The following is a 13958-nucleotide window of genomic DNA, read 5'->3' as shown; positions in this document are numbered from 1 at the left end:
CCAAGCTGTCTTTTCATTTGCTTGATATCCTTTTCCCTTTTGACATTGTAACATTTACTCATTTTCTGTATTAGTCTCAGTGAGAGACTCTCAGTTCTTCCCATTCTGAATTTTGAAATTCTCAAAGTTTTAAAAAATGTAATGTGAGTACTTAGCATAATTTTGGTAGAGATTATTTTCTTAGTGCTCATTAACCAAACTCTTTTCTAATGCAAACTGAGAATTAGAGTGTGAAATAGGCATGTTTAGGAAGCTTCAGGAAACAAACAAACAAACAAACAAGACAACAATGAGCTTGATTTTAAACAGCTGGAAGCTAGGGTAAAGATGAAGAAAATATTTTCATTATGAGTAACAAATATAATGATTAGAAATGTTTTATTTAAAATGTATCTGTATCATGATACACTCACATCATTAATCTTCTAGATCTGATTGCTATGTAGCATTTTGTTTTATGTCATGTAAGCTTAAGCATCCCCTGAAGCTCTGCTTCATTTTTATCAAGATATTTTTTACCTTGTGAATTCTTATGCTTATAGAATGCACACTTTTGTAGAACACATGATGCAACTAGGATGATTCTGAAAGTAGTTCAAAATTCTGAGAACCTAAAGAAAAATTTTGCTGCCTATATATGGATTATTGTGTTAAACTTCAGATGCTTAAAATTATTTAAATATAATTTAAAATGTAATTAAAAATTATTATTACTTATAATAATAATAATATTTTAACAGAGAAAGCTACAAAAACTCGACTAAAACTTATAAAAGAAAAAGCTTTAGCATATGTTGGAGAGTTAACAATGAAAGCAGAAGAAGCTTATAAAGATATGGAAAAGTGGCTTGGAGCAAGGTTCCTGGCAGAAATGTCCAGGTAACGTAAATACAGTTTTGAACGGAAATACGTTTTTAAATTAAGGGCTAGTAAAGATGTCTATATAGAAACAAATAATATGCAAAATGTATATAGAAGATAATAATTTCATTTAATGAGCTAGAATTTAATTTTAAATTAAATAGCTGAATAGTAATGATGTGTTTCTTGGACAATTAGCAGGTTCTGCTGACTATTATTATAGTCAGATGTTACCAGTCCTTCTGTTTTTCCAGACTAAGGATTTAGCAGATTTTTGAGCATCAGCAGACACCTGGATATTTTGCTTTTTAGCAGTATCACCATTTCAGTGGGTTCTGTCACTTTGGGTTGTGGGTTGATTTTTTGTGTGGGGAGTTGGTTTTTTTTTGTTTTTTTTTTTTTTCCCTGTGCTATACACATACTGGAAATCTCCACCTGCTGTTATTACCACTGTGTGTAACTTTTATCAAAAATATTTCAAGGTTGATTGAAAAAAACAATCCTAACCTTGGCTATTTTATTGTCCTGGTATTTAAAATATACTTGGGGCTTCTATATGACCCTTAGGCCATCTGTCTATGTCCACATCACTGAAGTATTTCATTCTCCATTATACCTTTCAAAAGTATCACTTTGCCTTTAGGAAAATGTTTTTGGTGCTTTTGGCTTGTACTAACTTTTAAACCATACTTTGGACAGTGCTAGAAGGTACACTGCAAGGTAGGCCCAAGACAAGAAACAGAAATGTAGGATGTGAAAGCTCTAACAGGCAGTCGCTCAAAGTGTCTGTGCTAGCTTGTTCTGTTGGCTCTCCTGACAACAGCAGTGACACCCAAAGACATACACAAAGACAGCACGTGTTGGACAGTATGACTATGCCATCACATTTTAAACAGGAGTCCATATGCTCCATCAGAATGCTACTCTGGAAAGTGTTTTATCCAGGATTTATTTATTGGCAGAGCAGAGGGCAAGACATTGAGATAGCCTAAAAGATGATTACAAATGGAACATGTATGCACTGTCCCTAAAATTTAATAATAAAGAGTTTCATCCTTTCATGTTTTTCTATCTGGTCTCTTCTGTAGCTACCATTAGCATAAATTTCTTATCAGGCTAAAAACTACTTGCAACCAGAGGAAGAATACACTTGATAACAATTTTGCTAAGTACTGAATGCACAAGGGATTTGTAATTATTGCTTCAGAGCACATTAAAAATGCTAAAAATTGAATCTGTTATTAGTATCCTCTATGAAAAATAATTGCTTTCTGCATTTATATTTTTGCAGTGTAGAAAAGCTGATTGAGGTAGGACGGCACCATATTGAAAGTTCTAGCAAAATCCAGTATGAAATGAATTTAGAAGAAACAGATTTCTTCATCAGCAGTGATGTAAAATTGATTCCTGACCCTGTTCCTCCACCACGAGTTCCACTAATAGAGACCTGTGAAAGTAGTACTTTAACTATTTCACAACTTACCACACTTCATAAACATTTTCTACAAGTGGCACCAAAAGGTAAGATAAAAATTTATTTTTCACTGCTGAAAAGCTGCTAGTTGTGCAACTGAAATTTAAAGTAACTGCCAGGGGTAACGAACATTAGTCACCTATATTGTTAAAGATCATATCACAATAAACAATTGTGCTATATTTAGAAGGAAAGCCCCTGTATAGAATAGTAAAATATGACATACCGGACCACTTGAAATCTTTTAGTATCTTTGTTATGGGCTTTTTATATTCTCAAGACTATGTTCTTAATGTTCTTAATAGGTTGGTTATAAAGAAAGGGTTCTTTGCAGAAAGCGTTGTTAAGCACTGGAATAGGCTCCCCAGGGAGTTGGTTTAGCGACCATCCCCGGTTGTGTTTAAGAACTATTTGAATGTGGTGCACAGGGACATGATTTAGTGGTGGGCTGTTAGAGTTAGGGCAGCATGGTTAGGTTGTGGTTGGACTTGATGATCTTTAAGGTCTTTTCCAACCTGAGCAATTCTATGATTCTATGATTCTCCTAGCACATATCTGTATGCAGTATGATTTTCTAAGAGTGTTACATATCATACCTTGTAAATACAAGTCTTTAACTCATTTACTGATTCAGAGCTCAGTGAACAACTAAGTGGTTTTATTTTAAAACATACTATTGAAGAAGCCGGTATTTTTATGAAATTATTACATAGGATCTATTATAGATGTTAACCATTGTATTCTTCAGGTCAGTTTCTGTCAGTTGTCTAGAGGGATTTGCAAGTATTAACCCATACGTATTTTTCTTTGCAATTATATTGTTTGCCTACTCTCTAATTATGGGAACTTTTGGCTTAGGACACTTAAAAATACTTTCTATCAAAAATTAATACTACTGTGAAAATATTATAAAATAATAATAATTTAGTAAGGCAGTTTTAAACTGAGATAGCAGGTAGTTAAGCACATACACAGAAGGTTTAATTATTACTGTGTTCCATATTATAATTGTAACTTTTGTGCAAGACTGTGAAACAGAATACGTAAACCTGTACTTATAGTTTTGAGTTCAACTCTTTCAATACAGCAAGACCACAGAGGTACAATGAAGTTGAATTTAATCCTTCATTTCATGTATTTATAGAGAAATTCCATAAGATGGAACAAGCACTCAAATGAACAAATGTTTAGCAGAAAATTGTTTAGAGTTTCTGTAGAGAAACAGTTATCATTCTGCTTATAGTATAAGAGTAGGTGTATAAGCATTTCAAAATCCTCTGCAGAGGTTAAAGTAGCAGGCAATGTTGTACATGTAATGCCATGTGAAACTGAAAGTCTGTACACTTGGAATCATTAGATAGTGTCCTAGAGGTAAGACACACTGTATAAGATACCAGCTTGGACTGGTAATTCACTTTAAGAGAGTTGTTCTGTTTTCATGTAATTTCTTCGTTAATTAAAATATCTAATACTATTTTTTTTCTAATATAATCTGTAAGACTCTTAATGTTTTTGAGACAGAGAGCGAGTATTTTTATTGTGCATGTGTAATAGCTAGCAAAAAATACAAAATTAAGTATTTCTACGAAATTGTCTTTTTCATATTATATTCGTTAAAACAATGAAACAACGAAACAAAACAAAATTTTTCTTATGGACTAGTTTGAAAGGTAAGTTTTTTTAAGATTATTAGAAGTTCCAAAATCAAGAAGCTCAGATGATGATTTTATTGCTAGTAGGCTATATCGTTCACACCAAGAATCCCAGATTTCCTAAGACAACCAGACCTTTTCAGTACCCAAACACAACATGAAGTGTTAAATCATTCCTCCCTTAGAAAATTGGGAAAATTTCTTTCCATTCTTTTGCCTCCCCTTGTTCAATACAATGCCCAACAGAAAATATATGCCTCTTTAGTCATTAGTCTCCCATCAAACAAAACAGAGAATACAATGAAGTATCCCACACACTGGCAGTGAAGGTGTTAGCAGCTACATGCCCGAGTAAAACAAAGAGTAAAAAGGAAAGATTATTAGATAGGGAGAACTAAACATGCAACCAGTTTCCTCACAGGACATTTGGTAAATGTCAAAAGGATATCTTTTCAATTATATAATAAATTGACAATTTTAAAAAAATGGAATTGCCAATGTAATTTAAAATGACTAGGTACTAACAAAGGAAATATTATAAAAATTATAAATAGTTCTGTGATCCCTAGGAATTCAAAGTATTTAAGAGCTGCTGATACATCATAGACATCTTTGTTCTATCCTGCACACTTGGTTCTCCATGGAGGCATATTACTCAGCATTCTAAGCATCGATGGACAAAAAATGTGACCTTTGCTGGACCTTCCTACCTACTGATGTGGTTTTTCATTTGATAAGGAAATATTTAAACATTTTCTTCTATTATTATGAGTGGTGTTGCTGCAGTTCAGGGTAACCCAGCAGTATTTGTTAATCTCACTAACTCCTTTGATCATTTTATTAGCAGTGCTTTAGTATCTTGCCTTCGGAGTGTTCCCCTGTGGCAGGTCTGAAATGGAGCTGCTAACACATTTTTTTTTTCCTTCTTCTACAGTCTCTTTGCATGCTGTCTGTTATAATGAACAAAATTAAACTAACCATCAGATATCATCTTCTTACATTCTCTTTAGTACTACATTCTTCATATGACCCATCTACTGTCATTGCTATTAGCATGCATCTGAAATTTCTGAAGATTATGCTAACGGTGTTTAATAGAATCCAATTTTGGTAATGTTTTACAAGTCAGTAATACAATACAATCAAAATAGATTCTATCCCAGGCTTTTTTCTTCCATTTATAAGTGAATTTCACAAAGGAATTTTAAAGTGTATTTTTTTCACAGCAACAATCTTTGTGAGCAATCCATACTGGATTAGAGAACAGATTATTTGTCTGTAACAATCTTCAGTCAAACTTCAGGGAATTTCATATCTCATATCCAAAAATTGCTTAAAATGCCTTTATAAAATCTGAAATGGTCTACTAAGACGTGAATAGTGATTTTTATCAGTGTGATTCCAGATTTGTCAATCACAGAAGATAGTTGCTGACCAAACTGTAACACTTGTTTCTTTTTTTTAAATTTATTTTCTAATTGTAAACATTTCAGTTTAGGTTTATTGTGTTAATAGATTTGGAACAATAAGTATATCACATGTATTTATTTCTATTACTTTGCTGCCTTTCAAAGAATTGCTCACAGTAGAGATGTATCTGAACTGCATGTTCCTAATATGTATATATTTAATATTGCGACACTTCAGGATGCTTATAATACAATGGGAACAAATAGTTCTCAGAAATTCTACAGTGCCTACATGAAAATTTACCCCTTGTACAATAAAAAAGAATGAGGTACAAGGAGACTTTTTCCTTTCTATGATTGTTTTAATGTAAATGTTAATTGCGTCTTGGTTATTAGTTATTAAATGTTATTTGTACCTCTTGAGGTACAAACCACAAGGAGGATGGGAGGTTGTTATTAGGTCATTTCCTCAGTGCTTTACTTTTTTTTTTTTTCTTTTTTCTTTTTTTTTGTTTTTGTTTTTGTTTTTGTTTTTTCCCAATAAATAGATTTCAACTTTTATTGCTTCAATTCTACTTGGAATTAGTCCAAATTACGTGACTGCCTTCTTTTCGAATTCATGACCTTATTGCAACTACATGTTAAAAGAATTATTAAATTACCTGCCAAAAGTAGAAGATTCATGAGGTCCAGACAGAAAATTTTCAAAAATGTTTGCTTATGCAATTAAAAAATATGAGAATGACCATCTTAATAACAATTTGGAAAAACAATGTTGAGCACAACCTCAGTGCTTTGAATGTGTCTCAATTTTCAGAGCAAAAAGTGAAACTTATGCAGTTCTTCTTTCTCAAAGCAGCATAATTATATATATATATATAAGAACAGCAGATCACTTAAATATGCACGTTATTCATTCTGTGACAGATGTTTGATTATGTATTTTTGCAATTGCTCCAAGTAAATTTTTCTGTTAGTCATAATGAGTATAGTAACAGGCTTGTTAAATCAGTATTATCTTCTGAAGATGTTTTTCCTAAAAGACAATTCTGAATTCTATTCCCTGACAGTTTTTCTCTATTTTAATAATGATTTTGATGCTGCTGCATTTTACTGGTTGCAAATATTGAGATATCTATGCTAGTCAAAAAAAAAAAAAAAATCTGTAATCAAAACTTTTTTGTTTCAAATCAAAACATTTCTTAGAAAGGTCTTGGGAGCTGTCCAAGTGATGTTGAAGATCTTGTTTTCACTTGTTTCTTTTTATGACCTTGAGAGTCACAATCTATTCCCAAATTAAAAAAATAAATATGGAATGAAAATAAAAAGTAAAATCGATCATTTATTAAATAAAAACCATTTTATATCTAGTTGTTTTTTTCTAAATTATAGCCATAAGAGCACTGAAGCAATTTAAAGGCAGGAGTAATTCTTCTAGCAAGAGAGAAATTGATGACAGAGGGAAGGAAAAGAAAGCTTTGGAACATCCAAGAATAAAGAAGAATCGCCAGTTTCCAAAAATATGGCTGACAAAATACTCCTGGTTAAAATATGATGATGAAAGGGGAATAATGTTCTGTGCATTGTGTCGCAAGCATAATGTGGACTTGGGGGAAAGCATTCATAATTTTTGTTCTGGCACTGATGACTTCAAACTGGAATTTATAAATATACACCAGAACAGTGAAGCTCATGCTTGGGCTACCTGCATGGAAGCTGCCAGTACTGCTTCACCAAATACAGTTTCTGCTGAGCAGATGTTGAAGAGTATGAACTCCATAACAATAGGAAGAGTAGAAGGTACTTTTAGATCATGCCATGCAATTGCTAAATCTGGTTGGCCCTTTACAGACTTGGACTGGATCTGTGAACTAGATGATGCGAAAGGAACAGACACTGGTTCTGTATTCAGAAATGAAAAGTCAGTAAGAATGTTTATGCCTTTTGTGGCTGAAGTAGAAAGAATATCTCTAAAAGAGAAACTGGAGAATTGTAAATTCTTTTCTCTTATCAGTGATGAATTCACAGATAGTATATTCAAATCAGTGGTGGTTGTCTATGTGAGCTTTGCAAATGAAGGAAAAGTTCACTGCCAGATTGTTGGGGTTCAACCTGTTCAAAACAATGATGCTTCAACTATAAAAAGTGCGATTGAGGAAACATTTCAAATAAATCTTCAGCTTAGCTTGGCAAGTCAAGACTGCTCAAGAAAATTAGTTGGATTTGGAAGCGAAGGGACTGGTGTAATGACTGGTCAAAATGATGGAGTAGCTAATCTCGTGAGGGAAATTCAACCTTGTGTACAGTCTGTGCATTGTTTTGCTCACTGCCTAAGACTGTCTTACAAGGGAGCACTGGAAAACATTCAGCTACACAGTATCTTAACCAGTGGCTTGAGAAATATGTACTACTTTTATCACAACTCTACTCTAAATAAGAATAATCTCAAAGCTATATATGAAGCCATCAATTTACATCCAGCTATTCCATCTCGCATTGGAGGCTCCCAGTGGCTTCCTCGCCTACAGACAGCTCTACAGATTCTCCTTAAAGGTGAATTTGTTCTACATCTGAATAAGGTAACTGATTTAAAAATTGGACGTCTGTTTCAGAAAAATTAATTGCTGTGGTTAACTTTGACCCATCTACCTGACACATTATATTACTGTTTTGATTTCCAGATTGAAGGAGATTCAAGGACCTCGAATAGGCAGAAAGTCAAAGGCCTATTGTATCTCCTTCTGAAAATGGAGGTAGTCAAGTTTTCCCACTTCTTATTGGATGTCATCAATGTCCTCAACATTCTGTTGCGTGTTACTCTGGATCACAATTCCTCGATTGCAGATATATTTGCTACCATGCAGTCAACTGTGGAAACGCTCCAAATGTATCAAACAAGGTCTGACATTTCTAACAATGAAATGACAATCTTTTACAATATAGCAAAAGAGTAGTATATATTGTTTTGTACATTGTACCTTTCAGAGCTGGTCCAAAGGAACGCTTGACGGAAACCATTCAGTATTTTCATGGTCACCAGCTTGTTGGAAATGGAAATATTTCAGCAGTACGAACCAAAGTACTAAGTGATTTGGTGAAGAGATTAGGTGATCGTTTCTGTGATGCTAATCAAGATGTCTTGAAAGCAACTCTTATTGGAAGTTTTAAACTATGGCCTGACAAAATGAAACAAGGTATAGAACTTTGATAATGGCTTGCTGAAGAAGTGCTTGTTTGACTTTTTTTAAACAACTGATATATTGTTTTCCCTCTGTTATAGAATTTGGTGAAAAGGAAGTATCTGTCTTGAGTAAACATTATGAAGCCATACTAAAAGCTGCTAGTGTGAAGATCAGTGAAGTTGGAACTGAATGGAGCATGCTGAAATTAGAGCTTTATAACAGGTAATAAGGATCCTGCACTTACACCTGTTTTTTTGACTTACTTAAAAAGATTGTGAAAATACATCTAGTAATAGGCATAATTCTATAACTTTTACTTTGCTTTATAGATTTCAGAACATCCAGACCTTGACATGGGATTCAGTGAATGCACACTATTCAAAGAAGTATCCCAATATCCTGGCATTGGTAGATCTGATCCTAACTCTGCCAGCAAGCTCAGCTGAAACAGAGCAAAGCTTCAGTCAAATGGAATTCATCATGATGCATCTGCACTCTAAACTAATTTCTGAAAGTGTGACGACAGATCTTACGACAATCCAGATGAATTCTCCGGATATAGAAAAATTTGACCCCTGAGAAGCTATTAATTTGTGGAATATTATTTGGCAGAAAAATAGTATGCCACAGACAAATGATATGACAATAAATGAAAGATCAGTTTGCTCCTCTGAGTTTGATTTGGAGACTCAGAGTGAAAGTGATTAGATGTTTTCCTTCAAAATCGTTCTTGCAACATCTATGAACAATTTACCAATATATCTTGCAAGATTAATGACTGTAAAATTTCTATCTTTTCCATAAAGTACTACAGTTATTTTTAAAAATAGCTTTTCTTTCTATGCTCTGTTGAATCACTGGTAGCTTTTTATACTTGTCCTTCTTTTCTGGATTTCTTACAAATCTGAAAGTAATGAACGAAAAATATGCAGTACGTTGTGACCGTGTCTACAGCAGAAAGGCTACATTCAGAGAGGATGAGTCATAATTACCTGATCCTTTGTTGCATTTAATCTAAGCCACTGATACATTATATCCACTTAATTTAGCCCTTATCTTTAATAGTTCGGGAAGTTTTATTCATTCTGAAAACCATTAGTTTCCTTTGATAAATTTGTGGGAAATCAGTGCATGATTGCTGTCAAATGATTGCTTGGCATCCTTAGCCTCTGAGTTAAGAATAATGACTTCTCTCCATATCTGAGTGTATTACTACTTCTAAATCTCTTAGAAAAAGAGTTTAACATGACATTTCAAGTTTCTTGTCAGACTTGTCCTTCAGAAGACCTTTCTACATAGTACAAGGTACTGTAACGTAAAGACTTCTTAGGTAGTTCTGTAGTCCACTGCTGATAATTAATTGCATAAATCAGACTTCCCATAGCACATGCTCTTGCAACCAGGATATGAGTAATGTACTTCATAGCTTAAACCATTTAATTTTCATGTAAAAATATTTCAGTGAGGACTAGAATAAGAATGCTGTATCTTTCTAACATTGGAGTTGAAGATGATTGCTGTTCAGAGAATTTTCTGGTGTCATAATTTGCTACTATCTTCATGTTCTGAATGAAACTTTCTGCTCAGTTCCTGTCATTGAAAAGCATCCCAGCAGAATATGTTTAAAGAAAACTAGTAAGAAATTATTAAAGGCTTTTCTTAGTTCTGCCCAAACTGATGAACTAAAAATAATTTGGGGTAAATAAATTTGAAGTCTTTGACCTTTAAGTCAATCCTTTTCTAAACTGAGATTAACACTCTGCTTTTGATATAAGAAGTCTAGTAATTGCACAGGGTGTGATACTTACATATAACTTTTCTATTTTTGCATATGTATTCATGCTACTTCTAGGTCTAAGTAGTTGTATATGTCAGAAACAGAATGTGTTTGAGTACTTACCTCTTTAAAATATCTTAATCCACAAGTAGAATTAACTTTCAGTTACTGAACAAAAGATCAGTACTGCATATTATATGGTAGATTATAAAAGATCATTGAAATATGTGCATTTGTGATTTCCCAGATAACAAAAATGTTCCTATATATTTTATCTAATAAGCAACAGGATATATATTATAGGGCGTGCCTTATTAGATGTATTGCATAGCTGTTTCCAAGGATTTTCTCTTTAAATTTTATAATGCCAGATTTTTTCCTTTGAAGTTTCAAATGGATAAGTTCTAGGTATGATAAGAATGGAAAATATTTGGAAATATTACTTAGGAAGTCCAAGAGCAGAAGACGAAATCTGAAGTAACAAATACAAGTAGATTTTGAATCTGTAATTCTGAAGACACTTTTGCGATGCATGAGTGCAACATCACAATTTTTGGTGTTAGGATTGAATATAATGGGTAAACTGCCCTTGCCAATGAAATCTTAGTATCACAAAAAGTAAGAGGTATTGAAAGATTTGCAGTGAAATAGGACCAAGACAGACAACCTGTAGTCAATATTTGCCTCTCTTCATAGGTTTGTTAAAATATTCTCTTGCTTTTTATAACTATCTGAAGTATTTTGCTGAAGATAAAAATGATCTGCTATCATCCTTCCTGACGTTACCTACGGAGAAGAGTTTATTACTGTGTTCTTTGTAATGCTTTGTTTTAATTGAACAGCTATAGTTATTTTCTCATGGCCTTCCATTTCTAGATAAAAATAGCAGAAGTCTTATAATATTGTCTCTCAGGTCATTTTTTAACTCTGTGATGATTCTTGCTTAGTTTCTATACGTCCATCAAGATCTTCAGATTCCAAGATTGTCTGTCAACAGAAACCTTAACACTGCAAATATTATTTCAAATTTCTTCCCATATACTTTTTGATGATATTGTAATCAACTAAAATCCCTAAAGCCTTTCTACAGAACTGTTACTTTGGTAGTATGACTCCCTCTGTGACATTTATGCAGTGAATTATTTCAGTACAGTGTAGCATTTAACATTTATTCTAATTGGATGTGTTCTTTTCATCCCAGGCTTTACCTCGAATGTGTAAAGTTCATTTTGAATTCTAATTCTGTATTCCGAAGTACCTGATGTCCTTTCAAGATTGATTTTATCTGCAGTATAATAAACGTAGTAATTTTTGCAGTCTGTTTCCTCAGTGCACTTTGATTTGCTTCTAGTTGTATTTAATTACTGGTTTTCTCAAATCTCTTCAGTTATTCTAACACTTACTGAATAGTAATTCCTCTTCCATAATGTTTTCGATCCTTTCTTGTTAAGAATATCAACATATTGAATAAGTTTGTTTTCTATTTACGTCATTCAACAAAGATCTGTTGTTCTTTCCTTTTGGAATTAATGAAAAGATATTGTAAAGAGCATACATGTTTTGAAACCATTATTGTTAAATGGACAAAGAAGATTCTGGACTTGTTTTCTCATTCTACCCGGAGGACATTATCTCCTCCTACCACTTGCAGAGCCCCATTTGGGGATGACAGTCTTCTTTCTCAGCACCATCTGTGCAGCTACCCACTCACATCTCACCATGACTGTAGAGCAGCTCTGTGGCCTTAGCAATCTATGAAGAAAACTGACTAATTGTCTTCTGTCTTGTAATACGATGTGATATTTTTAAAAAGTTCTGTCCAGTATAAGATAGAAATAAACACATTAAATCTAGACTTAATATTGAAGACTGAATTGAAGACAGTTATTTGAAATTTATTTTTAACATGCTTATGAGGGATCTCTTTTGAACCTTCCTAGTCCTCCGTAAGCACATTATGATGAGGTATTCCCTTATACTATACTTGAAATTTTTTGAACTACTACACCAATTTAGTGACACTGTGGAATTTTCCCACATCAGGAGACTTCATAAGGAGGTAATTTAAGAAACTATCATACAACACATCAGCAATTCTACATGTAGCAGAGAGAAAGTAACATTTACCACAGAAAAAGAAAATTGAGCAAATGCTACAGATCACCTAAGAGGGCTTGAGTATCTCACTGATTTGCCACAAGCTTACATCAACTAAGGTTAAAGTTACCTTTAAACTATGTCCTAACGTGTTAGACAATACAATATGAACAGTGATTAAAGTTTTAATCTCCAGTTTATTCTCCCACTTTAGACACTGTCTCTTCATTCAAGTTTGTTGATTTTCTTGTCCCTCAAATGTTTCTTGGATATATTTTGAAAATGTATAGTCACTTAGAGTAGAACCAACTACTCAGGGGGGTAAGTGCACTCATCCAAAGGTTGTAGTCTCAAGACAGCAGTGGCCATCAAGATGATAAAGATGAACTGGGGCCCCTCTCAGGAATCCTCTTATGCCTGCTAGGTTTGCAAGTGCATTGTGCCAAGTCATAAATAAGCGAGCTCACTTTAACAAGCTTGTCAAAAGTAAGTTTTGTAGCCAAAATGTTCTTGCAGGAAAGGTAGGCTGGTTTGTCAGCAAAGTAGGACTAACCCACGAGAGGACAGGATATCATACTTTCTGATACCAGCCTTTGATTGTCATAGTGATGGCCTTGCATTAGAAGTGTTTAAGCCATTCCCCAGGAAGTCAGAAAGTGCTTTCTGTTGGTCCTTTACAAGTTACTGGTCACCTTAAATACATAAATCAACAACTGTGTTTCAGTAATGACCTAAGTCACATGATTTTAAAAAGGTCTTCTTTCTCAAAATAGGTAACTCAAAAACTTTCAGAAGGTGGAAGATTGCCAGATTATTACTACTACTTTGCCAGTATTTTTCTCAGTTTTTGTTTTCATGCTGAAATTTATGTGTGACCATAAGGCTTAGAGTCCAGATGTTTTTCTCTTCTTTCTTCCTGTATCAGTAGAACTCAAGATTTCCAAACCTGCATTTTTTCCTCTCCAAGGTTTTCTTCAATATTAAAATGTACTGAGAGCTTTACTCCTGATTTTCATATTGAAAGCAAACAGAAGAGGTTCCGTTCCTACTAATTCAAATTTTCCACAGGACTTTGAATGCTCACACTATCAAATGGATGTTCAAACACATTCTTCATGTTCCTGACACTTAAATTTTTCTTCGTAAAATTAATTTTCACTTCTCTCTTCCACTTCAAAGATGAATTCTCTGTCTAAGCCACAGAATGTGCACAATAGCTCATTTTCAGAAGGACAAAATTTAGCTGCAGTAAGAAACAAACAAACAAACAAACAAAAACCAAACAAGCCACTTTTTCATCCTTGTATTTTACTGGTTGTGTTTGCTTTTAATTGTAGTCTCAAAACTTAACGTATTGACATTGTGGAAGTGATCACAGCCAGACCAAATCAGCTTAGTCTCTCAAAATTTAGATCATTTGAAACTTTTTTTACTTTTTTTGTTTTTTTAGTCTTTACTGCAGAGATTTTACAGTGAACCTCTGATCAAGGAAAGTCCATTTCTGAT

General features: G+C 33.6%; 1 protein-coding gene across 1 annotated transcript in view; it reads left to right on the top strand.

Moving 5' to 3' along the window:
* The window catches only part of SPEF2 (sperm flagellar 2), a 47224-nt gene extending 38146 nt beyond the window's left edge, over positions 1-9078 (top strand). Inside the window, 8 exon segments of the mRNA XM_042825864.1 lie at positions 741-879; positions 2153-2382; positions 6789-7975; positions 8078-8295; positions 8382-8589; positions 8670-8800; positions 8908-9052; positions 9055-9078. Of these exon segments, the coding sequence (XP_042681798.1) occupies positions 741-879; positions 2153-2382; positions 6789-7975; positions 8078-8295; positions 8382-8589; positions 8670-8800; positions 8908-9052; positions 9055-9078 (2282 nt within the window).
* Positions 9079-13958: the final 4880 nt, after the last annotated feature.

The sequence above is a fragment of the Centrocercus urophasianus genome, unplaced genomic scaffold (assembly GCF_019232065.1).
Source record: "Centrocercus urophasianus isolate 14NV4802_14NV808 unplaced genomic scaffold, USGS_Curo_1.0 seq_25, whole genome shotgun sequence".
Taxonomy (NCBI): domain Eukaryota; kingdom Metazoa; phylum Chordata; class Aves; order Galliformes; family Phasianidae; genus Centrocercus; species Centrocercus urophasianus.
The sequence above is the reverse complement of the archived record's forward strand: the minus strand, read 5'-3'. Positions and strand labels throughout refer to the sequence as shown.